Source organism: Cherax quadricarinatus, chromosome 43 (assembly GCF_038502225.1).
Source record: "Cherax quadricarinatus isolate ZL_2023a chromosome 43, ASM3850222v1, whole genome shotgun sequence".
NCBI classification, from domain to species: Eukaryota; Metazoa; Arthropoda; class Malacostraca; order Decapoda; family Parastacidae; genus Cherax; species Cherax quadricarinatus.
In genome coordinates this window covers 32,818,174-32,845,688 of record NC_091334.1, presented here as the reverse complement: position 1 = coordinate 32,845,688, position 27,515 = coordinate 32,818,174, and the positions used below count along the sequence as shown (strand labels likewise).

Below are 27,515 nucleotides of genomic sequence, written 5' to 3'. Positions count from 1 at the left end.
GAATTAACGGCTGATAACTGGGCGCTGAAAAACCGGCCGATCACCGAGTTGGCCGATAACAGAACCGGCTGATAACTGGGGGTCCACACTATCTTATTCATCTACATATGACCGAACGAACTTCAGTCATCACACTGTCCACTCAGACTGGTGACAAAAACAGTGACTTAAATGAGCTCAATGTATTTTTTTATCTTAAGACAAGTCTATAACATCTACTTACTATATAAAGACTTTTTATATAAAAATAAAAATAATAATAATAATAATACAGTGGACCCCCGCATAGCGATTTTAATCCATGCAAGAGGGCTCATTGTTATGCGAAATGATCGGTATGCGAATGAATTTTCCCCATAAGAAATAATGGAAATCAAATTAATCCGTGCAAGACACCCAAAAGTATGAAAAAAAAAATTTTTACCACATGAAATGTTAATTTTAATACACACAAACTGAAAAAGGCATGCACAATTACATGACACTTACTTTTATTGAAGATCTGGTGATGATTGATGGGATGGGAGGAGGGGAGAGAGAGTGTTAGTGTTTAGAAGGGAAATCCCCTTCCATTAAGACTTGAGGTGTCGAGTCCTTTTCTGGGGTTACTTCCCTTCTTCTTTTAATGCCACTAGGACCAGCTTCAGAGTCACTGGACTTCTTTCGCACAACATATCTGTCCATAGTGGCCTGTACCTCTCGTTCCTTTATGACTTCCCTAAAGTGTTTCACAACATTGTCAGTATAATAATCACCAGCACGGCTTGCAATAGCTGTGTGAGGGTGATTTTCATCCATGAAGGTTTGCACTTCAAGCCACTTTGCACAGATTTCCTTAATCTTTGTAGTAGGCAACTTCTTCAATTTCTCTCTCCCCTCCTCTGAACCAGTTTCCTCAGGTCTGGCCTCTTGCTGTTGAAGTTGATCTATCAGCTCATCAGTGGTTAGCTCTTCATTGTCCTCCTCCACCAACTCTTCCACATCCTCCCCACTAACCTCCAACCCCAAGGACTTTCCCAATGCCACAATGGATTCCTCAACTGGCATAATCCTCTCAGGGTTAGCCTCAAACCCTTCAAAATCCCTTTTGTCTACACATTCTGGCCACAGTTTCTTCCAAGCAGAGTTCAAGGTCTTCTTAGTCACTCCCTCCCAAGCCTTACCTATAAGGTTTACACAATTGAGGATATTAAAGTGCTCTCTCCAAAACTCTCTTAGAGTCAGTTGAGTTTCTGAGGTCACTACAAAGCACCTTTCAAACAGAGCTTTTGTGTACAGTTTTTTGAAGTTTGCAATAACCTGCTGGTCCATGGGCTGCAGGAGAGGAGTGGTATTAGGAGGCAAAAACTTCACCTTAATGAATTTCATGTCCCCATAAAGTCGCTCTGCAACGTCTGTAGGATGACCAGGGGCATTGTCTAACACCAGGAGGCACTTAAGTTCTAATTTCTTTTCAGTTAGGTAATCTTTCACATTGGGGGCAAATGCATGGTGTAACCAGTCATAGAAAAAGTCCCTAGTGACCCATGCCTTACTGTTTGCCCTCCACAGCACACACAAATTCTCCTTGAGGACATTCTTTTGCCTGAACGGTCTGGGAGTTTCAAAGTGATACACTAATAAAGGCTTAACTTTGCAATCACCAGTAGCATTGGAACACATCAACAAAGTAAGCCTGTCTTTCATACGCTTATGTCCTGGGAGTGCCTTTTCCTCCTGAGTAATGTAGGTCCTGCTTGGCATTTTCTTCCAAAACAGGCCTGTTTCATCACAATTAAACACTTGTTCAGGTTTCAGTCCTTCAGCCTCTATGTACTCCTTGAATTCATGCACATATTTTTCAGCCGCTTTGTGGTCCGAACTGGCAGCCTCACCATGCCTTATCACACTATGTATGCCACTACGCTTCTTAAATCTCTCAAACCAACCTTTGCTGGCGTTAAATTCACTCACATCAGTACTAGTTGCAGGCATTTTTTTAATTAAATCCTAATGCAACTTCCTAGCCTTTTCGCTTATGATCGCTTGAGAGACGCTATCTCCTGCTAGCTGTTTTTCATTTATCCACACCAATAAGAGTCTCTCAACATCTTCCATCACTTGCGATCTTTGTTTCGAAAACACAGGTAAACCTTTGGCAAGAACAGCTTCCTTGATTGCCTTTCTGGTGCCCACAATAGTAGCGATGGTTGATTGGGGTTTCTTGTACAACCTGACCAGGTCGGCGATACGCACTCCACTTTCATACTTATCAATGATCTCTTTCTTCATCTCTATTGGAATTCTCACCCTTATTGCTGTAGGGTTGGCACTAGAAGCTTTCTTGGGGCCCATGGTCACTTATTTTCCAGAGAAAATCACCAAAAACAATGTAATAATACGAAATGTTCTGATTGTATGCTTGGATGTTACCGCAGAGGCTGGCTGGTAAACAATGGCATGGGCGGCACATGTGAGGCTGGCTGAGGGCGCACATTGGACGCGTCTCGGACGAACAGCGGTGAGCGGGTTTTTAAGCGGTATGCGAGGCAAAATTTTAGCGATAAAATGTATCGGTATGCGGATTAAACGTTATGTGATGCCAACGGTATGCGGGGGTCCACTGTAATAATAATTATAATAATAATAGTCTCCATGGGAAAGTGAAAAAGAATTCTACCTCTGTAAGCCATTCATGTCATAAGAGGCGACTAAAATGCCAGGAGCAAGAGGCTAGTAACCCCTTCTGTATAAATTACTACTTGTAAAAAAGAAAAATTTTTGTTTTTCTTTTTAGGTCACCCTTCCTCAGTGGGATACGAACAATACACTGAAAAGAAAAACGAAAATAGAAAAACTTCTTTTTCTCTTTAGGTCACCCTGCCTCAGTGGGAGATGGCCAGTGTGTTAAGAAAAATATAATAAACATAGTGACAGAAAGAAGTGATACTCAAAAGACTTCTACTTAATTTTCAAGCACTTCTTGTACAGTGGACCCCCGGTTAACGATATTTTTTCACTCCATAAGTATGTTCAGGTGCCAGTACTGACCGAATTTATTCCCATAAGGAATATTGTGAAGTAGATTAGTCCATTTCAGACCCCCAAACTTACACGCACAAACGCACTTACATAAATACACTTACATAATTGGTTGCATTCGGAGGTAATCGTTATGCGGGGGTCCACTGTATTTGTTAATGTTTTATTTCCACCAGGCTATGAATTCAATGTTTCTCATGAGTGGTGGATGAAAAAGTGACCTAGTAAGCCCTCGATATAACAAACCTCTATACAGTGGACCAAAGAAATACAAAGCAAAATTCAGTGTAAACACAGACAGAGCCGATAGGTGGGAGACGGCCATTGTGTTAAAAAAAAAAATAGTAAGGTACATTAGAATACAGAGGACCCTCGGCTAATGAACACATCGCATAACATTAAATCTGCCCAACGATGCGATTGAGCGTAAAAATTTTGGCCTGGCTAACGATAAAAACACTCGCCCAATGTGATTTATCCCAAACCTGTCCGTCCAGCCTGAGCGCCTCAGCTGCTCTGCCATCATTGTTTACAAGCCAGGGTGGCTGGTTTAATACATTTTGAATTATTCCATTGTTTATAGTGCTTGTAACTGCTAAATAAGCCACCATGGGCCCAAAGAAAGCTTCTAGTGCCAATCCTGTGGTAAAAAGGGTGAGAAATACCATCGAAATACTATCGTACCATGGTCAGCTGCTGCTGCACCACCGTCAGCTGTTGCTGCACCACAGTCAGCTGTACTACTCGAAGACGTGGAGAGACTGTTGTTGGCGTGGCTTAACGAGAAACAATTACCGAGAAACAATTAACCCCAGAGGGTTAGCCACCCAGGATAACCCAAGAAAGTCAGTGAGTCATCGAGGACTGTCTAACTCATTTCCATTTGGGTCCTTAACCCTTTCAGGGTCGACAGGCCCTCTCAGAGACTTGTTCTCAGGGTCAGCCGAATTTCAAAAAAAAAAAAAAATTATTTTTTCTTATGAAAAGATAGAGAATCTTTTCCCGATCATAATGACACCAAAAGTATGAAATTTGATGGAAAACTTAAGGAATTATGCTCTTGTGAAGTTAGGGGTCTCGACGATGTTTACGCATCAGCGATTTTGCCCACTTTGAGCCCTATTTTCGGCCAATTCCAATGTACTTGTCAACAAAAATCATAACTATTTCGCTAGAACTGCATTTTTTCTATCGAGAGAGTACAAGAAACTACCCATTTACCAATTTCAACTATCCAATACAGTGGTCAGAATTTAGCAATTTTGCCAATTTCACACAAATTTCAAAAGATGCCAATTTCCGAATAGGGTCCAGAATAAACAACAAAGACATTCCTGGCACTAAAATAACATTTCCTCTGTTCATTAGTCATGTCCCCATGCCCCTCTTACATTCTTTTGCTTTCCACTTTGAATTTTTATTCTCACAAAAAAATAGAAGATTTACTGTTATGCAGACTACTGCATTAGTGTAGAAATGGTATAAATAATATCAGCGCACTTGTGAAAGAATATCAGACTCACTAGTTGATGTGTATTGGATGCATAGCATGATTTGTTTACTTTTGAAATTTGGTAAAAATCGAACATTTCTGCTACTTTGAGCTCAATTTCAAGGTACTTTTCTTTGTAAAACCAGTCAAAATTATCTCAATTTCTGTAATATGTCTTACATTCTATACAATGAGACCAGGAAAATTAGAATACAACAATAAATACCATACGAAAATACTGTGCAAAGTCGCTGTTTTAATCCAAAAACACGGTCAAAGTTTTTTTTTCCTCATTACGCAATGTGTGCAGCAGGATTTTTTTTATACTGCGCACACTGACCACATAGACCCATTCTTTCATATGTAGGCCTACCAGTTTTCTCTCACTAGATTTGAGGGCACTAGAATTTAGGCGTACTAATACATCAAAAACCCTGGTGCGTAAGCCATACTAGTATGGCCGAAACCCTGAAAGGGTTAATCTTGTCCCCCAGGATGCGACCCACAACAGTCGACTAACACCCAGGTGAACAGGAAAAAATGCCTGGAACTAGTGCTCATATTGGTGAATTTAAGGCCAGCAAAGGTTGGTTTGAGAGATTTAAGAATCGTAGTGGCATACACAGTGTGATAAGGCATGGCGAAGCTGAAAAATTCCAAACCCAACAGGTGTTCAACTGTGACGAAACAAGCCTGTTCTGGAAGCAAATGCCAAACAGGACTTACATTACTCAGGAGGAAAAGACACTTCCAGGACACAAACCTATGAAAGACAGGCTAATTTTCTTGTTTTGTTGTAATGCTAGTGGGGATTGCAAAGTGAAGCCTTTACTCATGTATCACTGAAAATCCCAGAGTGTTCAAGAAAAACAAAGTCTCATTACTCATTACTCTTCAATAAAGGTAAGTGTCATTTTAACATTTATTTATATAGTTATTATGCATGACTCATTGTTTTCTTTGTAGGGAAATGTATATTTCATGAAAAAAAAAATAATTTTTTTAATACTTTTGGCTGTCTGGAACGGATTAATTGGATTTCCATTATTTCTTATGGGGAAAATTAATTTGGCTAACGATAATTTCATCTAACGATGAGCTCTCAGGAACGGATTAATATTGTTAGCCAAGGGTCCACTGTATGTAGATTTTACAAAGTGAACATTCAAATGGTATAAAATACCGACAGGTTGTTAGGTAAAACACATACACAACAGTTAGGTATCTTTATTTCGAAATGTTTCGCCTACACAGTAGGCTTCTTCAGTCGAGTACAGAAAAGTTTATAGAAGCAGAAGATACTTGAAGACGATGTAATCAGTCCATCACCCTTGAAGTTTTGAGGTGGTCAGTCCCTCAGTCTGGAGAAGAGTATTGGTCCATAGTCTGAAACAATATGGAGTTGAAGTGACAGAATGGAGCCTTATATAACGCCAGGAGGTGAGATGTAGGCAACTAGTAGAGGTAAGAATGTTGTCGTTGGAAGGTCAGGTCCCTCAAAAAAAAAAAAAAAAAATTATTTTTTTTCTTATGAAATGATAGAAAATCTTTTCCTGATTGTAATGACACCAAAAAAACGAAATTTGATGGAAAACTGACGGAATTACGCTCTCGCGAAGTTAGCGACCTAGGCGATATTTACAAATCGGCGATTTCGCCCACTCTGAGCCCTATTTTCGGCTAATTTCTTTGTTTCAGTCGACCAAACTCATAGCTATTTCTTTAGAACTCCATTTTTTCTATCGATTGAGTACAAGAAACTGCCCATTTACCAATTTCAACTACCCAATAACGTGGTCAGAAATTTGCAATTTGGCCAATTTCACGAAAATTAAAAAATATGACAATTTCAAAATAAGGCCCAGAATGATAGAGAATCTTTTCCTGATTGTAATGACACAAAAAAAACGAAATCTGATGGAAAACTGACGGAATTATGCTCTCACGAAGTTAGCGACCTAGGCGATATTTACAAATCGGCGATTTCGCCCACTCTGAGCCCTATTTTCGGCTAATTCCTTTGTTTCAGTCGACCAAACTCATAGCTATTTCTTTAGAACTCCATTTTTACTATCGATTGAGTACAAGAAACTGCCCATTTACCAATTTCAACTACCCAATAACGTGGTCAGAAATTTGCAATTTGGCCAATTTCACAAAAATTAAAAAAATATGACAATTTCAAAATAAGGCCCAGAATGACAGAGAATCTTTTCCTGATTGTAATGACACCAAAAAAAACGAAATTTGATGGAAAACTGACGGAATTACGCTCTCGCGAAGTTAGCGACCTTGGCAATATTTACAAATCGGCGATTTCGCCCACTCTGAGCCCTATTTTCGGCTAATTCCTTTGTTTCAGTCGACCAAACTCATAGCTATTTCTTTAGAACTCCATTTTTTCTATCGATTGAGTACAAGAAACTGCCCATTTACCAATTTCAACTACCCAATAACGTGGTCAGAAATTTGCAATTTGGCCAATTTCACAAAAATTAAAAAATATGACAATTTCAAAATAAGGCCCAGAATGAACAATGCAGAAATTCCTGGATCTAAAATAACATCTTCTTTGTTCATCAGTCACGTCTCCAGGCCCCTCTGATATTACTCTTGCTTTCTATTTTGAATTTTTATTCAAACAAAAAATAGAAAATTTACTATTATGCAGACTACTCCAATACTATAATAATTGTATAAATAACATCAACCCATTCATGACTGCATATTAGAATGGCTAGTTGGACATTTATTGGACAATGATGTCATTAGTTTACTTTTGAACATCGGCAAAAATCAAACATTTCCCCTACTTTGAGCTCCATTTCCAGGTTTTTTATAGTAAAATCAATCAAAATCATCTCTTTTTCTATAATATGTTTTCCATTCTATTAAATGAGACCAAGAAAACGAGAATACAGCCATAAATACTATACGAAAATAGACCACAAAGTCGGCATTTTAATTAAAAAAAACGGTCAAGTCTTTTTTTTATTATTATGCACTGTGTGCTCCAGGATTTTTTTTATGTGGTGCACACTGACCACACAGACCCATTCTCTCACATGTGGGCCTACCAGCTTTCTCCTTCTTGATTTGAAGCCGCTAGAATTTATGAGTATATATATGTCAAACACGGTACCTCGTAAGACGTATATATACGGCCGCGACAGTCAAAGGGTTAACATCAGGAAAAAATTCTCTATTTTTCAAAAATTTTGTGACACAGAGAGACAATTTAGGATTTGGGATCGCGGTAGTCAAAGGGTTAAAAAGCACTTCATCTCCCTAATGTAATTGAGACAGCAATTTACTATGTCAGACAAAGCCAGCTTTCATCCAATTCTGTCCTTGTTCTTCTTCCAACCTTCCTTCAACTCCCATACATAATTGGATTACCAATTATGTATGCCCTATTGAATTTCTACTGTAGCTAAGTAACTTCCTGTATCTTCACCATCTCTGTTCAGTCACTCTTCAAAACTGAAGATCACTGAATCAGTTTGAAATACAGTAGATCATCATTTAACACGGTTTTGTCTGGCACATTTTGGTTATAGCACAGTTGAAGAATTGCGGCATATTTTGTTTAACACATCGTAAAATTAATTTAACACGGTTGCGGGAAGGGAAAAATTTTTGAGCAAGCGGTCGGTTACACCACCGAGTCAACAGGGGAGACCTACCGCCATCTCCCGCCACCCTCCAAGCCCGGTTTGTACATGTTTGCTGTTGGATGATTCTGTGCTAGGAGGGAGCACGCTGTGTTTGTTTAGATACATACTATTTTAATTGCCATATCTGAAATCTGCCAAGCAATCATGGCACCCAGTAGGCATATACAAGTGTTGCTGAAAATGGCAAGAAAAGGTTAGTCTTAGAATTAACGAAGAAAACAGAGATATCAGACAAGAGATAACTTGTGGCCATAATGAACACGTCACTCTGTACACAAAAAAATGAGGTAAATATGAGTCTGTGTGATGACTGACTGACTTTCTGACTGAATTATTGACTGACTGACTGTATTACTGACTGCCTTACTGACTTACTGACTGATTTACTGACTGCCTTACTGACTGATTTACTGACTTGACTGACTGACTTATTGACTGATTGTATTACTGACTTGACTGACTGTATGACTGACTTACTGACTTGAGTGACATACTGACTTAAATGACTTACTACTAACTTGACTGGTTAACATACTGACTTGACTGACTGACTTACTGACTTGACTAACTGACTTATTGGATTGACTGACTGACTTGACTGATTTATGCACACTCCAATACAACCATCGATTTCAGTACCAGAACCTCTACCATCCACCTCAGCCCAGTAGGGCCATAGCACAACTCTCCACAAACATCAGCACCCACAATTTAATATAAGAAATACTATTATTTCTGTTGGACTTGTAATTTTAAGCAGTAAAATCAACATAATACATCACGACAATGAACTACAATTACATATTCACTTTTATTTTTGTAAGATCTGTCGATCAAAAAAAAAAGTTGTTTGGCTTTTTGGGGGCTACCAGAAACGTAACCTTATTTTTCCAATAAGTCCTTCAGTTTGTCTAACACAGTTTTGCCTAACACAGCATTTTCAGGAACGTAACTACAGGGTTAAACAAAAGTCTATTGTATGTAATTCTTTTGTAATTGGCCATTTATCATTAGCTACCTTTCTCACGGTACTTAACACACTGGCCTATGAGGTTCAAGACTAACTTGCCATGGGTTCAAGACTTTGTGATGTGTACTTATGATTGTAGTAAACTTCACAAAAAGCCCTACTTAATATTTTATGTCTGGTTCCTCGGTAACAATTAAGCATCATGATTAGCTACCCAAAATGCACTGTGTAATTAGTGGGTTTCTTTTGTACCACCTACCAAAGTTTTATTACATTTAAATTACATTATTTGTACCACATAAAGAAGTAAAAATTATACTGTGTTGTATTGAAAAGATATGTAATAAAAGAACATTAGTGAAGACACTTAGGGAGAGAAACATGATAAAGTTACATAATAAAAAAGCTTGCCTGTAAAGTAGCTTTCATAATGTGTTGGTGAGTAAAGGAGGCAGCCGCTTGCTTCAAGCTCAGTATCTTGTTGTCCAACTGTTGTTGACACCTCTGCTTGTGCTGGTAAAAACGTGATCCCTCAGACGCAGTCTTTATGATCTCATTAATTCTTTCAGTATCCAATCCTGAAAGAGACATTTCACAGAGATGTATAGTAGAAAATATTGAAGTTTCCTAATACCAGAGCCTGGCTCAAGGCCAAACTCCACTTCTGATTACCTTGTCAGGCAGGTCACTGATGTTTAAAGGCCTAGCAAAGCAGTCTTATATTAATGGTATACAGTAGTTGCAAGTAAATAAGCAAGACACGTGCAACAGTTGGGAATGTTTTTGCACACAAGTATTGCCTGGTATAAGAACATAAGAAAGAAGGAACACTACAACAGGCCTACTGACCCATGCGGAGCAGGTCCATGTCCCCCCCCCCGGATTAGCCCAATGACCCCCCCCCCCCCGGATTAGTCCAATGACCCACCCAGTCTGGTCACCTCCACTCAAGGATGAAGCACTACACCAGACCCAGCAGCACAAGCTAGTCAGGTCCATCTCACACCCACCCACACCCACTTATGTATTTCTCTAACCTATTTTTAAAACTACACAACGTTTTAGCCTCAATAACTGTACTCAAGAGTTTGTTCCACTCATCCACAACTCTATTACCAAACCAGTGCTTTCCTATATCCTTCCTGAATCTGAATTTTTCGAACTTGAAACCATTGCTGTGAGTCCTGTCTTGGCTGGAAATTTTCAGCACGCCATTTACATCCCCTTTATTTATTCCTGTTTTCCATTTATACACCTCGATCATATCCCCCCTAATTCTACGCCTTTCGAGAGAGTGCAGATTCAGGGCCCTCAGTCTATCCTCATAGGGAAGATTTCTGATACATGGGATCATCTTTGTCATTCTCCTTTGTACGTTTTCCAGAGCATTTATATCCATTCTGTAATACGGTGACCAGAACTGAGCAGCATAGTCTAAATGAGGCCTAACCAAGGATACATAGAGTTGAAGAACAACCTGAGGACTTCTATTATTTATACTTCTAGATATGAAGCCAAGAATTCTGTTAGCTTTATTGCGAACACTAATGCACTGTTGTCTTGGTTTTAGATTACTGCTAACCAGAACTCCTAAATCCTTTTCGCAATCAGTAGTATTAAGATCTACATTATTTAGTTTATATGTGGCATGGTTATTTAACTGTCCAACATTTAGAACTTTGCATTTGTCAATATTAAACTGCATCTGCCACTTCTCCGACCATTGCATCAGTCTATTCAAATCATCCTGGAGTGCTCTAATGTCCTCATTAGAATGAATTGGACGGCCTATTTTGGTGTCATCAGCAAATTTGCTTATGTCGCTATTTATTCCCTCATCTATGTCGTTTATGTAAATTGTGAACAACAACGGGCCCAACACTGACCCCTGAGGAACACCACTTGTGACGTGCCCCCATTCTGATTTCTCCCCATTTATGAAAACTCTCTGCTGCCTATTTGTCAGCCACGCCTCTACCCAGGAAAAAATTTCTCCTCCTATTCTGTGTGCCTTAAGTTTCCTCAATAGCCTCTGGTGTGGAACTCTAATGAAAGCCTTACTGAAGTCCATATACACAATATCATATTCATTACCATGATCTACCTCCTCAAACACCTTAGTGAAAAAAGTTAGTAAATTTGTAAGACAGGAACGCCCCTTTGTAAAACCGTGTTGAGATTCATTAATCAATCTGTGCCTATCAAGATGGCTACGAATTGCTTCGGCAATTATTGATTTCATAAATTTTCCCACTATGGAGGTAAGGCTTATTGGTCTATAGTTCGAAGCCAAGGACCTGTCACCTGCCTTGTAAATAGGTATTACATTTGCCATTTTCCACTTATCAGGCACTATGCCAGTTTGTAGTGATATGTTAAAAAGATTAGCCAAAGGTATGCTAAGTTCCTCTTTACATTCCTTTAACACCCTTGCAAACAGTTCATCAGGGCCTGGGGATTTGTTAGGTTTTAGTTTCTCTATTTGTCTGAGGACCATGTCACTAGTTACCGCAATCGTACATAGTTTATTATCCTGTTCTACATAATCTATTATTTCAGGAATATCGCTAGTATTTTCCTGAGTGAAAACTGAGAGGAAGTAGGTATTGAGAATTTCACACATATCCTTATCACTATCAGTGATCTGACCAGAGTTACTCTTAAGTGGGCCAATCTTGTCCCTAATCTTACTTCTGTATACCTGAAAGAACCATTTTGGGTTAGTCTTTGAATCCCTTGCGACCTTAGCCTCAAAATCCCCTTTTGCTTTTCTTATTCTTTTTTTTATTTCTCTCTTTAATTGAATATATTGATTTCTTAACTGGCCATTCCCTCTTTTGATACGCCTATATATGCCTCTCTTTTGACCAATGAGATGTTTTAATCTATTGTTCATCCATCTGGGATCATTTTTGTTAGATCTAATTTCCCTACTCGGAACAAAAGTTGTCTGGGCAGCTAGAACTATGCTCTGAAAAACGTCATATTGGCAACCAAGATCACCTACCTGACCCATAGTCAGGACATCCCAATTTAGCCCACCCAGGTAATTTTTCAGTCCCATGAAGTCGGCCAAGCGAAAATCTGGGACAGAGATTTGATTGCAGTTATCTGGGTAATTCCATGATATATTGAAACTAAGTGATTTGTGATCACTTTCCCCAAGCTCATCATTAACCTCAAGATTATTAATTAGTGAATCTTTGTTGGCAAGAACCAAGTCAAGCAGATTGTTTCCTCTAGTTGGTTCTGTCACAACCTGTTCTAAAAAGCAATCCTGAACTGTATCAAGAAAGTCACTAGACTCAAGATTTCCTGTCATATAGTTCCAATCAATTTGTCTAAAGTTAAAATCTCCCATTATCACAACATTTTCATATCTAGATGCCTTATGAATTTTGTCCCATAACAGCTTACTGCACTCCCTATCAAGGTTTGGGGGCCTACAAATCACACCCAAAATGAATTTGTCACATCTCTCGAGAAACTGTAGCCAAACAGATTCTGTGTTCGATGTTTCTAATCTTATATCATGTCTAAGACAACAATTTAAATTTTCTCTGACATACATCACCACTCCACCACCCTTCTTGTTGACCCTATCAGTGTGGAATAGTTTATAACCCTGTATGTTGCATTTAGAAGGCATTTCTCTATCTTCCAGGTTGAACCAGGTCTCTGTTATACCAATAATATCTATATTACCTGCACTTGCAAGTAATCTTAGCTCATCTATCTTATTTCTTAGACTCCTACTATTTGTATAATAAACCTTAAGGGAGCTAGTCACTCATTGCCCTCTACTATCTCTCTTTGTTTGTTGAGTCAATAGGCCTGCTGTAGTGTTCCTCCTTTTTTATGTTCTTATGTTTATTGACAAGACATTTTGCCTGCTCAGAACATTTTTCAATTACCTGCAGAGTAGGCAAAACATTGCAATAATAAATACATATACCCAAGTGTTGTCCATGTATCTTACTCAAAATTGTTAAGATGTAGATAATACAATTCAATACATATTTTATTTCTTGATGAGGCACAAACAAAGTAGTTTACATATAATAAAATATTGGTAGACAGAAACGGAAGCCACTAATCATGCAATGTATTTTGGGAAAACTAATTTTAATTTTTAAATGTTACTTAAGATCTAGACATAGATTATTAACCCCTAAACGGTCCTAATGTATATATACATTCTTACTGCTAGTGCCCCAAATGTATATACAGTGGACCCCCGCATAACGATTTTAATCCGTGCAAGAGGGGTAATTGTTATGCGAAATAATCGGTATGTGAATGAATTTTCCCCATAAGAAATAATGGAAATAAAATTAATCCGTGCAAGACACCCAAAAGTATGAAAAAAAAATTTTTACCACATGAAATATACATTTTCCTACACACAAAGAGAAGGATACATGCACAATAGTAGAGTAGTACATGCACAGTATATATTGTGCATGTACTAGTCTACTAAATGAAGAATAAATGACACTTACCTTTATTGAAGATGCAGCAATGACTGATGAGACACTGTGTCCTGGGAGTGCCTTTTCCTCCTGAGTACTGTAGGTCCTGTTTGGCATTTTCTTCCAGAACAGGCCTTATCACACTGTGTATGCCACTACGATTCTTAAATCTCTCAAACCAACCTTTGCTGGCTTTAAATTCACCAATATGAGCACTAGTTCCAGGCATTTTTCCCTGTTCACCTGGGTGTTAGTCGACTTGTGTGGGTTGCATCCTGGGAGACAAGATTAAGGACCCCAATGGAAATAAGTTAGACAGTCTTCGATGACACTGACTTTTTTGGGTTATCCTGGGTGGCAAATCCTCTGAGGTTAATTGTTTCTTGGTATTCTCAATAAGCCACACCAACAACGGTGCTACAGCAGCAGCAGCAGCTGACGGTGGTACAGCAGCAACAGACGATGCTACAGCAGCAGCAGACGATGCTACAGCAGCAGCAGCAGCTGACGGTGGTACAGCAGCAACAGACGATGCTACAGCAGCAGCAGACGATGCTACAGCAGCAGCAGACGATGCTACAGCAGCAGCAGACGATGCTACAGCAGCAGCAGACGATGCTACAGCAGCAGCAGACGATGCTACAGCAGCAGCAGCAGCAGCAGCAGACGATGCTACAGCAGCAGCAGACGATGCTGCAGCAGCAGCAGACGATGCTACAGCAGCAGCAGACGATGCTACAGCAGCAGCAGCAGCTGACGGTGGTACAGCAGCAACAGACGATGTTACAGCAGCAGCAGACGATGCTACAGCAGCAGCAGCAGCAGACGATGCTACAGCAGCAGCAGCAGCTGACAGTGCAGCAGCAGCAGCAGCTGTACCACCAATAGTAGCGATGGTTGATTGGGGTTTATTATACAACCTGGCCAGCTCGGAGACACGCACTCCACTTTCATACTTATCAATGATCTTTTTCTTCATCTCTATTGTAATTCTCACCCTTATTGCTGTAGGGTTGGCACTAGAAGCTTTCTTGGGGCCCATGGTCACTTATTTTCCAGAAAAAGCACCGAAAACACTGTAATAATACAAAATATTCTGATTGTATGCTTGGATGTTACCGCGGAGGCTGACTGGTAAACAATGCCACCGGCGGAACATGTGAGCGTGGCTCAGGCCGCACATTGGACGCGTCTCGGACGAAAATCGGTGAGCGGGTTTTTAAGCGGTATGTGAGGCAAAATTTTTGCGATTAAAGCAAGCGGTATGCGGATTAATCGCTATGTGATGCCATCATTATGCGGGGGTCCACTGTATACGTTTTATTTTTCCTGCCTCCAAATTTGCCATGATTGGCCTGAGATGCCTGGTCAGCACAGAATGGGTCTTAACACTCGGTGTGCACCATATTAAAAAAATCTTGGAGTGCCAATTAAATTGAGCGCCAGCTAGTGCAAACAGTGCGGCAAACACCAAGGATTCAATGATGTAATGTCATATTAACACTCCCCTTTTAAAAGGAAATTGATGTTAACCCCAAGTTCAGGGTCTGTCTATCTGTCTCTGTCTACCTCTGTTTATCTGTGTCTGTCTATCTCTATCACTGTCTGTCTGTCTCTGTTTGCCTGTCTCTGTCTATCTGTCCTCTATCTCTTTTTATCTATCTCACAGGTACACACAAATACAATTATACATAGTGTAAATTACCTAGGATAACCTAAAAAATCCGAAGTGCTATACTGTGCTTGTAGATATAATGCATAAGAATGACTTAAGAAATCGTAATGACACGATTGCAAACCATACCCCCGGCCGGGATTGAACCCGCGGTCATAGAGTCTCAAAACTCGACGGGCTGGAGTTTTGAGACTCTATGACCACGGGTTCAATCCCGGCCGGGGGTATGGAATGCATAAGAATACCTGTTGGTTCACAGTGGCTCTCTCTGAGACAGAGAGAGAGACAAGCAGAGAGATGGACAGAGACAAGCAGACAGAGACAAGGCAGACATACAGATAATCAGAGACAGAGATACCAGCTCTTCAAATGTCATCCCTTATCTCTGCACCCTCACTGGCACCCATCAAATGCCATCCCTTATCTCATCTTATCTCTGCACCCTCGCTGGCGCCCATCAAATGTCATCACTTATCTCATCTTATCACTGCTTCAGGGAACTTCTTCCTTCTTCCTCCTCCTCCTCCTTCTATACTCCTGTGTATCCAAAATATTGCTGGGACCTATAAATACTTTGCATATATATTCCTAGACAATAGTAAATGACCAAGGCAGGTGTAAATGTCCACCTGTCAATGTGTTTGTGACAATTTGAGTACAATTTCAGTGCCTAATATTAGTGTCAGGACAAAGATTGGTTATGAAATGACAAGAACTACAATAAATTGTAATTATCAGAACATAAAAATCATATAAAATATAAAAATGAGAAAAAATGGTATATTGGCAACACTTCTGCTAGCAGCAGGACTTGATGGTGCCATCAGGTGAGCATTAAGTGCCAACTTTGCAGCCTCATATCTCAGTAAGTACTGACCCTATTTTTTTTATTACTTTAATCCTATAACACTTGGAAAAATTTTCTCTTTATTTCAATGAAAAAAAAAAGAATTTTTTATTTTTCAAAATATTCGAGGCACTGGGGGAGAGAACACATATATACATTTGGACCGTATACGGTTAAGTAGGACTTTTTATGCAGTCAGCTACAATCATAAGTACAATAAGAAAGGCAGCTAATAAACAAATGGTCATTTACAAAATTTTTTTTTTTCTCATTACGTACTGTGTGCTGCAGGATTTTTTTTATACTGCGCACACTGACCACATAGACCCATCCTTTCATATGTAGGCCTACCAGCTTTCTCTCACTAGATTTGAAGGCGCTAGAATTTATGAGTACTAGTACGTCAAGGACCCTGGTGCGTAAGTCGTACTAGTATGGCCAAAACCCTGAAAGGGTTAATGGCCACCAGCACTCTAAACACTGCCAAATACAAATATTTAAAAACCCAACCTAACAGCTAATGTAAGGCAAATGTAGAGTGTTATACAGTACCTTCCATTCCAGCCTTATTTGTGTTAAGAGTCAGTATCTGTGGAGCAGTTGAGCGATTGCTCTGCACGCTCACTGCTCCAGGCTCGGTAACTCTGTTATCTTCCTTCTCCATGGCGATGCTGGGATTTTTCCAACTCTTCTCTTTTCTTAAAAGATGTAACCGTAGTTTTGAAGTACAGGTACAGTATTGCAAGGTGCCTTCTTGGGTAACTGCAGGAGAAAGTCAAGCAAAAACAGAAATATTTTCAAAATACCATATCGTATTACTTTACAGTACATAGGAAACAAGATTTTATCTGCATTATTAAGATAACTTTATTCCCTGAGAAGATATTAGCATATTTCTTATCCAGTACAAAGAAATTCCCATAGTTATGACACGGCGCATCATGCAGTCTGATGCTAGGTCTCTACAGGAATGACATGAAATAAAAAATTGGCTTATAGTAAGTGGTGAGTAGTAGTTATTGAAGGAAGCCAGAAGGAGACGGTATATCTTCAGCCACTTACTCTTCAATGAATTTTATTTTTGAGGAGACTTACATGAAGCTCTTGCAAGAGTGTGTTGTTGTTGATGGTGAAGGATGTTCAAGGCTAACTGTTGCTGTTAAAGGTTGCCAAGAAGGAAGTTTAAATAAGTGAAGAATGGGTAAAATTGAAAAACCACTGCATCAGCGAAATGCTATAAAGCGAAGTGCTGTAATGAACTTTACCTTAAAATTTCTTTAGAGTATGCAACACCACTGAAAGAGTTGCACTCACTTCTACTTTAGAAATTTGGATAAATTTTCTCAAGAACTGCCATTGCCATTTCTACATAGCTGATAGCTTCTTCCAAATCCTTGAATGTCATTTCCGTAATGGCAGTAAAACTATCATCAGGATGGATCTAATCTTCAAGAAACTTCTTTCTTTGCTGTTCATTCGAAAGATCTTGGTCTGTTAGGGCCCCATCATGAGTGAGAAGCAGTTCTTCCACATCCTCAGGCTCCACATTCAATTCTAATTCCCTTGCTAGGTCCACAGTATTTATAGTGACAATCAGCAGCTGCATTAGCCCCTAGCAAGAGTGTTAGCCTATCTTTTGCAGCTTTGAAGCCAGGCTTTGATTTATCTTCTTTAGTAATAAATGCCCTTGATGGCATTTTCCAATTTAATGCAGTTTCATCTACATTAAAACTCTGCTGCTTGGTATATCCCCTTGATGGCATTTTCCAATTTAATGCAGTTTCATCTACATTAAAACTCTGCTGCTTGGTATATCCCCTTGATGGCATTTTCCAATTTAATGCAGTTTCATCTACATTAAAACTCTGCTGCTTGGTATATCCACCACCTACAATTATCCCAGCTAGCTCATGCTGATAATTTTCTGCAGTTACAGTGTTTATGGTAGCTGTGTCACCCTGCACTTTGATGTTGTGAAGCTGGCTTCTTTCCTTAAACCTATGAAACAAGCCTCTACTAGCTTTGAATTTATCTTAAGCAGCTTCCTGGCCTCTTCCAGCCTTCACAGAATTGAAGAGACTTAGGGCCTTGGCCTGGATAATGGCTCAGCTTATAGGCACATTGTGACTGGGTTTAATCTTCAATTAATGCCAGTGAAATAGATGGCGTGTAACATTTGCACCTAAGAAAACACAAATGATGATGATGATGATAGTCTCTAGGCACCATGATGGTAATGCTGGTGCAGTAGTAAGGATGAATGGGAGGGTGTTGGCACCTGGGAAAGAAGTTGATATCCTTGGGGTGAAATTTGACTCCAGATTGACCATGTAGAACCACGATGTAAATCTTGCAAACAAGGCAGCCAGGAAGCTTACAGCACTTCACGGTATCTCACATCTGCTTGACAGTAAGGGTTGCAAGATTCTGTATGAGGCACAAGAATGCTCACACCTTGAGTATGCTCTACTTCCTTGGTTTGCCTGGCCCCCCCCCTCTCATCTGCGACTGCTTGAGAGAGTAGAGAACAGAACAAGACGTCTCATCTCTCACCTGGACCAATCCTGGATAGATCTGTCATTTCAGCAGAGCCTTCAACACAGGAGGGATGTGGGTGGCCTTACTGTTATGTACAAGGCCAATACTGTCAAAGTACCACACTTGGATCCACTTCAAGGACAGCGTGAAGCATGCTTCTATACCACAAGATGGGCAAAAAGCAGCAACTTAACTCTGGCATTCTAGACAGAATCCAGAGAGATGCAGAGCTCACAGAAGATGTAAACAAACCGAGAGAAAGAAAAATGACATGCAGATGCCCAGCTGGGAGGATCATACTGCAATAGCAAATCAGCTGCTCCATAAATATTTCAGAATGCACAATTTGAAACTGCTTTATTAATAAATTGCAGAGAAGCGAAGCACCATAAACCAGGTCCCTCCTGTACATATGTTACATATTCACTAAATCAATTTTATTATGTGTATACCTTTGATGTCCTTATACAGTGGACCCCCGAGTTTCGTGATTAATCCGTTCCAGAGAGCCTGCCGAAAGTCGAAATTCACGAAACTCGAAACCATTTTCCCCATAAGAAATAATGGAAATAAAATTAATCCGTTCCAGACACCCAAAAATATTAAAATAATTTTTTTTTTTTTCAAATTAAATAAAGATTTATACATTATACTGAAATCAATGAGAAATCAAGTACATGCATATAAAAAATAATAATAACATTACACTTACCTTTACTGAAGACTTCTGGGTGGATGGAAGATGGGAGGAGGGGATAGGAGGAAGGTGTACACTATTTTTTGGAAGGAGAATCTCCTTCCATTAGGACTTTAGGTAGCAAGTCCTTATCTGGGGTTACTTCCCTTCTTCTTTTAATGCCACTGGGAACAAAATATCTGTCCAGAGAGGTCTTTTTCTGGCGTTTCTTTAAGATTTCCCTGAAGTGGGACACAACACTGTCATTGTACATGTTGCAGATATGGCTTGTTTCAGCTTGGTCAGGGTGATACTTTTCAACAAAACTTTGCAACTCATTCCACATTCCACACATGTCCTTATCACTGAAGAAGGAACCTCCTTCACTCTCTTTTCCTCCTCCTCTGAAGCAAGTTCCTTGGCTGTGGCCTGATACTGTTCCAGTTGAAGCTCTTGCAGTTCATCAGTGGTTAGCTCTTCCCTGTGGTCCTCCACCAACTCTTCCACATCCCTGTCACTCACCTGCAACCCCATGGACTTGCCCAATGCCACAACACCTTCCACAACAGGCAGAGGGTCGGCTGGACAGGGTCTGCCTCAAACCCTTCAAAATCCCTCTGGATCGTGTTCCTCACTTTATTTACCAAAGGGCTTGCACTAGCTTTCCTTGGGTCCATGATGACTTATTTAGCAGTTGCAAGCACAAAAAACAATGGATTATTATGAAATATATTGTATGAACCCACGGGGTGATGGTCACGTGTTGGTAAACAATGGCACACTGAGCATGAATGGCATGAGAGACTGGCTTGGTGTGCGCGGTGATGGGCGGACGGGTACCGGACGGTCGCCGAAACACGAGTCTAATCACGAAACTCAAGGCCAAATTTTACCAAAAAAACTCGCCGAAGGTCGAATTTCAAGAAAGTCGAGGCTGCCAAAACTCGAGGGTCCACTGTATACATATACGTAGAATAGAAATGTTAAAAGCAGGTGGGGATATAGTTTTGGAGTGGTTGGTGCAATTATATAATAAATGTATGGAAGAGGGTAAGGTACCTAGGGATTGGCAGAGAGCATGCATAGTTCCTATGTATAAAGGCAAAGGGGATAAAAGAGAGTGCAAAAATTATAGGGGGATAAGTCTGCTGAGTATACCTGGTAAAGTGTATGGTAGAGTTATTATTGAAAGAATTAAGAGTAAGACGGAGAATAGGATAGCAGATGAACAAGGAGGCTTTAGGAAAGGTAGGGGGTGTGTGGACCAGGTGTTTACAGTGAAACATATAAGTGAACAGTATTTAGATAAGGCTAAAAAGGTCTTTGTGGCATTTATGGATTTGGAAAAGGCATATGACAGGGTGGATAGGGGGGCAATGTGGCAGATGTTGCAAGTGTATGGTGTAGGAGGTAGGTTACTGAAAGCAGTGAAGAGTTTTTACGAGGATAGTGAGGCTCAAGTTAGAGTATGTAGGAAAGAGGGAAATTATTTCCCAGTAAAAGTAGGCCTTAGACAAGGATGTGTGATGTCACCGTGGTTGTTTAATATATTTATAGACGGGGTTGTAAGAGAAGTAAATGCGAGGGTCTTGGCAAGAGGCGTGGAGTTAAAAGATAAAGAATCACACACAAAGTGGGAGTTGTCACAGCTGCTCTTTGCTGATGACACTGTGCTCTTGGGAGATTCTGAAGAGAAGTTGCAGAGATTGGTGGATGAATTTGGAAGGGTGTGCAAAAGAAGAAAATTAAAGGTGAATACAGGAAAGAGTAAGGTTATGAGGATAACAAAAAGATTAGGTGATGAAAGATTGAATATCAGATTGGAGGGAGAGAGTATGGAGGAGGTGAATGTATTCAGATATTTGGGAGTAGACGTGTCAGCGGATGGGTCTATGAAAGATGAGGTGAATCATAGAATTGATGAGGGGAAAAGAGTGAGTGGTGCACTTAGGAGTCTGTGGAGACAAAGAACTTTGTCCTTGGAGGCAAAGAGGGGAATGTATGAGAGTATAGTTTTACCAACGCTCTTATATGGGTGTGAAGCATGGGTGATGAATGTTGCAGCGAGGAGAAGGCTGGAGGCAGTGGAGATGTCATGTCTGAGGGCAATGTGTGGTGTGAATATAATGCAGAGAATTCGTAGTTTGGAAGTTAGGAGGAGGTGCGGGATTACCAAAACTGTTGTCCAGAGGGCTGAGGAAGGGTTGTTGAGGTGGTTCGGACATGTAGAGAGAATGGAGCGAAACAGAATGACTTCAGGAGTGTATCAGTCTGTAGTGGAAGGAAGGCGGGGTAGGGGTCGGCCTAGGAAAGGTTGGAGAGAGGGAGTAAAGGAGGTTTTGTGTGCGAGGGGCTTGGACTTCCAGCAGGCATGCGTGAGCGTGTTTGATAGGAGTGAATGGAGACAAATGGTTTATAATACTTGACGTGCTGTTGGAGTGTGAGCAAAGTAACATTTATGAAGGGTTTCAGGGAAACCGGCAGGCCGGACTTGAGTCCTGGAGATGGGAAGTACAGTGCCTGCACTCTGAAGAAGGGGTGTTAATGTTGCAGTTTAAAAACTGTAGTGTAAAGCACCCTTCTGGCAAGACAGTGATGGAGTGAATGATGGTGAAAGTTTTTCTTTTTCGGGCCACCCTGCCTTGGTGGGAATCGGCCAGTGTGATAATAAAAAAAAAAAAAAAAAATAAATAATATATATATATACTAATACGTATAATGTTTATTGCTCTTATAGTCTTAAGTTAGGCTTAAGCTTGCCAGAAATGCTCTGCATAACCATGGACTTCTACATGTATTATCAAGTGTCAATCATTTCTGTACACTGTATTTTATTTAATTTGAATAAGCACAGCTTATACTTTACTGAGCCACAGAAGCCTCCACACTACTGGGAGAAGGGCTAATATGGTTGAAGCCATCATAGATATAAAAAACAGCAAAATCCTCCCACACCATTTTTTGGCATTTATCTTGAGCATGTGTTTCTTTGGTATCAGTGTGATTTGTTTCTATATATTAGGTATAGTTTAGTAAAGACACTGCTTATTTTTACTGATGTTGACATGTCGATGGCAGATGGTGGTGGTGGTAGCTGATACTGCCTGCCATTTTAAGATATGTATTGTAGAGAGACAATAATAATGAATGGTCACACAGTCTACTGTCAGACAACACCCCTTCCCCCACTCTTCAAAGGCCTAACTCTACTTACTATACAAAACATTCGCTCTTATTATAGTGCACCCTGCATATACAGAACAATAAATTCTCATATTAATCCTGACCTGAAGAACTTCATTGATAGCTGCAACGGAACCCAAAGACATACAGAATACAGTGTTGGAGTGGAAACTGAACCCATACGAAGTCTCCCTTATTATCAACGCACTAAAAGACAAGGCAGGAGATTTAAATACCTTACCACTCTTTATATACAAAAAAGCGTCACAAGTACTATCACCAATCATTGCAACACTCTTTAACAAATCCATTGAATCCTCCACCTTCCCTACAGTTCTCAAAATAGCAAGGGTCACCCCGATCCACAAAGGAGGAGACCAAACAGAGTTGAATAACTATAGGCCAATATCCAACTTACACCCTCTCTCAAAAATCTTCGAAAAATTAATTCATAAACGAATCTACTCCTACCTCATCTCCCATAACATTCTCAACCCCTGCCAATTTGGATTCAGGCCTAATAAAAATACTAATGATGCTATTATACACATGCTAGAACATATATACACTGCAATAGAGAAAAAAGAAGTCCCACTGGGGATCTTCATTGACTTACGTAAAGCTTTTGATACAGTTGACCATGACTTGCTCCACGTAAAATTGGCACACTATGGTATTAGAGGGCACTCCCTCAACTACCTCAAGTCATACCTCAGCAACAGAAGCCAATATGTGTACGCAAATGGGGCAAACTCTTCTGCACAACCAATTACAGTTGGTGTCCCACAGGGAAGTGTCCTTGGCCCTCTTCTCTTTCTCCTATACATAAATGACCTACCAAATGCTTCGCAATTACTCAAACCCACACTATTTGCAGATGACACTACATACGTCTTCTCTCACCCAAGCCCAGTCACGCTAGCCAATACTGTAAACACCGAATTACAGAAAATATCTACCTGGATGAGGACTAACAAACTTACACTAAACATTGACAAAACCTACTTCATTCAGTTTGGTAACAGAGCTACAGATGTCCCTCTTAACATAATGATAAACAGATCACCTATCACAAAGCTAACAGAGGAAAAATTCTTAGGAATCCACCTTGATAATAGACTCAAATTTCATACACATATACAACAAATTTCTAAGAAAATTTCCAAGACTGTAGGCATACTATCGAAGATGCGGTACTATGTTCCACAGTCAGCCCTCCTGGCCCTTTATCACTCTCTTATTTACCCCTATCTCACCTATGGAATTTGTGCATGGGGCTCAACAACAATTAACCATCTCAGACCACTAATTACCCAACAAAAGGCTGCAGTCAGAATGATAACAAATTCTCACTACAGGCAGCACACTCCACCAATATTCAAAACACTCAACCTACTCACCATACAAAACATCCATACTTATTATTGCACTTATTACATACATAGAACACTTAACTCTGATATTAACCCTCCCCTCAAACATCTCCTTGCCAACCTCAACAGAACACATGACCATAACACAAGGCACAGATCACTCTTTGATGTTCCTTGTGTCCATCTCACGCTATGCAAAAACTCAATGCACATAAAAAGGCCCTAAAATCTGGAATTCATTACCTGTAAATATAAAAGAAACACTACCTGTTCATAAATTCAAGTCTCTTCTCAAAGATCACTTACTCACCCAAAACCAAATAAATACTGAATAACTGAACCTTATAAATTGTATATCTTAAATGTTTCTCACAATTATATCACATAAATGTTAAACCTAAAACCCAATCTAACTTTATTATTTTTTAAATACACTACCTAACAGAATACTCCATACGACTGAATGTACAACAATGCATGCAACCATATGACCTGTCTTTGTAATACTCACTTGTGCTTTATAGTAATCTGTTTACAGTAATGTTTTATCACTGATTTCATCATTGCTTAGTTAATCTTAAGTTAATTTTAAGCCAGCCCGTAATGCTATGCATAGTATAAGTGGCTTTGGCATGCTGCTCTTATCTGTATTTTTTTGTACCTCTGTATGTGTGCTCAAATTGTAAATAATAATAAAATAAAAAAATAAAATGGTACATCAACGCAGATGGAATAACGAATAAGTGGAAGAAGTGGCACGAAAAAATCAGAGGCATCACCAGACATCATAACTCTCACAGAAATCAAGAAGCTCACAGGAATGATAACAGACAACATCTTTCCAACTGGACATCAGATCCTGAGGAAAGACAGAGGGAACAGGAAGGGGGGGTGGAGGATTGGCACTGCTCATCAAAAACCAATGGGATTTTGGGGAGTTGGAGAGAGAAGACAGAGACAGAAGAGAAGCAAGGCACTACATAATAGGAACACTTCAGACAGGAGGTCCCAAGGTGGTGATTGCAGTGATGTATAACCCACCAAAGAATAGTAGGAGGCTAAGACAAGAATATGATGAGAGTAACAGAGAGATGGTTGACACACTGGCTGAAGTAGCCAGAGGGGCCCACTGGCCCTACTGGAGTTCTATGACAAGGTGACAGCAGTAAAACAGGAGAGAGAGAGGTGGGTAGACTGTGTTTTCTTGGACTGTAAGTAGGCACACAGTTCCACGCAAGAGATTAGCACAAAAGCTGGAGGACCAGGCAGGTATAACAGGGAAGGCACTGCAATGGATCAGAGAATACCTGACGGCAAGGCATCAGCGAGTCATGATATGTGATGAGGTGTCAGAGTGGACACCTGTGATGAGCGGGGTCCCACAGGGGTGAGACTTGCTCTAAACCCATGTTGCCCTGAGTTGTGTAACTGATGGGTACCTAGATGGGTGGTGATCTTGCTTCTTAGAACCCTTCTAAAGATTTTTATGATATGGGATGTTATTGCTATCGGTCTGAACAGGTCTCCCGCAACATTCATGAGGGTTAGGGGATCAAGAACCTTACAAATGTCGAAAAATCGCAAATGTTTGGTGCCCCAATATATTGTAGGGAAATGTATAATACTACAATACTGGTTCCTTAACCTACTGAACCATGAACAATCAAAAAACACATGAAAACATCGCAAAATATTGTACTATATAGTACTACATACATGTTATAGTTAATAACAAATAATGAACAAACAAAACACTCACCACTCGTAAGGCCAATGACCTCTGATTTGTGATGATGACAATGACGATGATGATAGTGATGATAGTTAGCCATGCAGTTACTGATGACAGTTGAATGGACGTGATTTTATGGAGTGTAACTGCATGGCATGATGAGTCAAGTGTGTGGATTCTAACTCTTTGCTGCCAGTGTCACTGCCGATGGGTTGAGGCTCAGGTGAGGCAGTAGGGGTAGTGGCAGGCTTCCTTGTGAAGAACATTATGATGGGCAACTGAAACCACTTCCTCTTCATATCTACAGAGTTTTGTAGGGAATTATGCTCTTATCAATGTCGTTCATCACCTTCAAAGCCCTCAACATTGGTGGGTCTATGTCGTACATAAATTGTTTGAGCTGTTCTGTCATTCTCATCACTTGTCCTAGTTTTTCAAGGGTGAGGGCTTGAGGTTGATTGGCCTCAGCAACACTCTCCTCTTCTTCACCCTCACTCCCTGCCTGCACAATCTCCAACAACTCTTCATCATTTAGCCCCAGTGCATGTTTTTCAACCAATTCTCTGACCTCACCCTCCTGCATGTCCTCAAACCCTTCACCACCAACTAGCCTTGCTAACTCCACAGTCTTCCTCACGGGTTTGGCAACCTCTTCCTGAGGAGCAAATCCAACAAAATCACACACACACTCTGGCCACAAAACCCTCCAACAACCCAAAACGTGATCTGCCAAACTTGATTCTCATCTTCAGGTTGTGCAGGGAGAACCATCTCTTAAATTTTTCAAACCATCCTTTACTTGCTAGGAAGTCAGGATGGATAGGTTCTGCACTGGTGCTAGCCTTAACACTAGCCAATGTATCATACAAAGTCTTTCCCTTTACATGAATTGCACTGTTGTCTATGGGATTTCCTTTTCTATTTTGGTCTGAAATCCACACAAATAATGCTGATTCCATCTTAGACATCGCACTGTTTCTTACTTGTGACACTTGCTTGGCTGAGGGAGGAGCAGTAGATGCTAGTGCCGCCCTTATCTTAGCCCCATTTTTCTTGATTGAGTTCACTGTGCTTTCATTTACATTAACCCTTAAACTGTCCAAATGTAGATCTACATTTTTTCAACATTTGAAAGTATGTAAAAAAGTATATCTTTTTTTTTTCATTTGAAAACGTGTAAAAAACTTTGATCTACTTTTTTTATAGTATTTGAAAATATGTAAAAAAATGTAGATCTACTTTTGGAGCACAACGTATGTGAACATAAATCTGTTTGGACAGTTCAAGGGTTAAATAATTTTCCAATGGCAGAACTGCTCAAATTACCTGCCCTACACTTGTCTAGCAATTTCACTTTCTGCTCCAGATTCTTGACTTTCTCTGAGCGCTTAGGGGTTGGCTCATCAACAGCGGATGCTGCTCACTTGGGGGCCATACTTTCACCACCACACAAACACGATAGGACACACAAACAACACAGACCGACAAGAAGAGTGGCTAGATAATGACTGAGTGAGCGAGTGGCGGGTGGGCTGGCTGCCGGCTGAGGGGGTCGGAGGGAGGGTAGCAGAGACGTGTGGGTGGCACGAAGCATAAATATGATTTGGCAGCTGGGAATTTACAAATGTTTGAAGCCTGCGAAAGTGGAAAACATTAATGTTGAGGGAGACCCGAAGTTTTTTGTTATTGTTTTACTGTACCCTTTGTGGAGTGAGGCTGTCTGTTGTTTTTAGCAGCTGTGGGATGACCTGTGTCCATGCTCCCTCTCCATAGGATGTTAATAGCACATGATAGGGGATTCTTGCAGTTCTTGATGAACACAGAGTTCCAGGAGTCTGGGCCTGGGGTAGAGTGCATGG

At 40.2% G+C, this 27,515-nt stretch overlaps 1 protein-coding gene across 1 annotated transcript in view; it reads right to left on the bottom strand.

Annotated features, from left to right (window-relative positions):
- LOC128694075 (DNA polymerase kappa-like) overlaps positions 1 to 27,515 on the bottom strand; it is a 103,309-nt gene that overhangs the window by 59,433 nt on the left and 16,361 nt on the right. The window contains exons 2-3 of the mRNA XM_070093846.1: positions 16,707 to 16,916; positions 9,572 to 9,738 (exon numbers count right to left, since the gene is read on the bottom strand). Of these exons, the coding sequence (XP_069949947.1) occupies positions 9,572 to 9,738; positions 16,707 to 16,818 (279 nt within the window). The 5' untranslated portion in view covers positions 16,819 to 16,916. The remainder of the gene's footprint in view (positions 1 to 9,571; positions 9,739 to 16,706; positions 16,917 to 27,515) is intronic.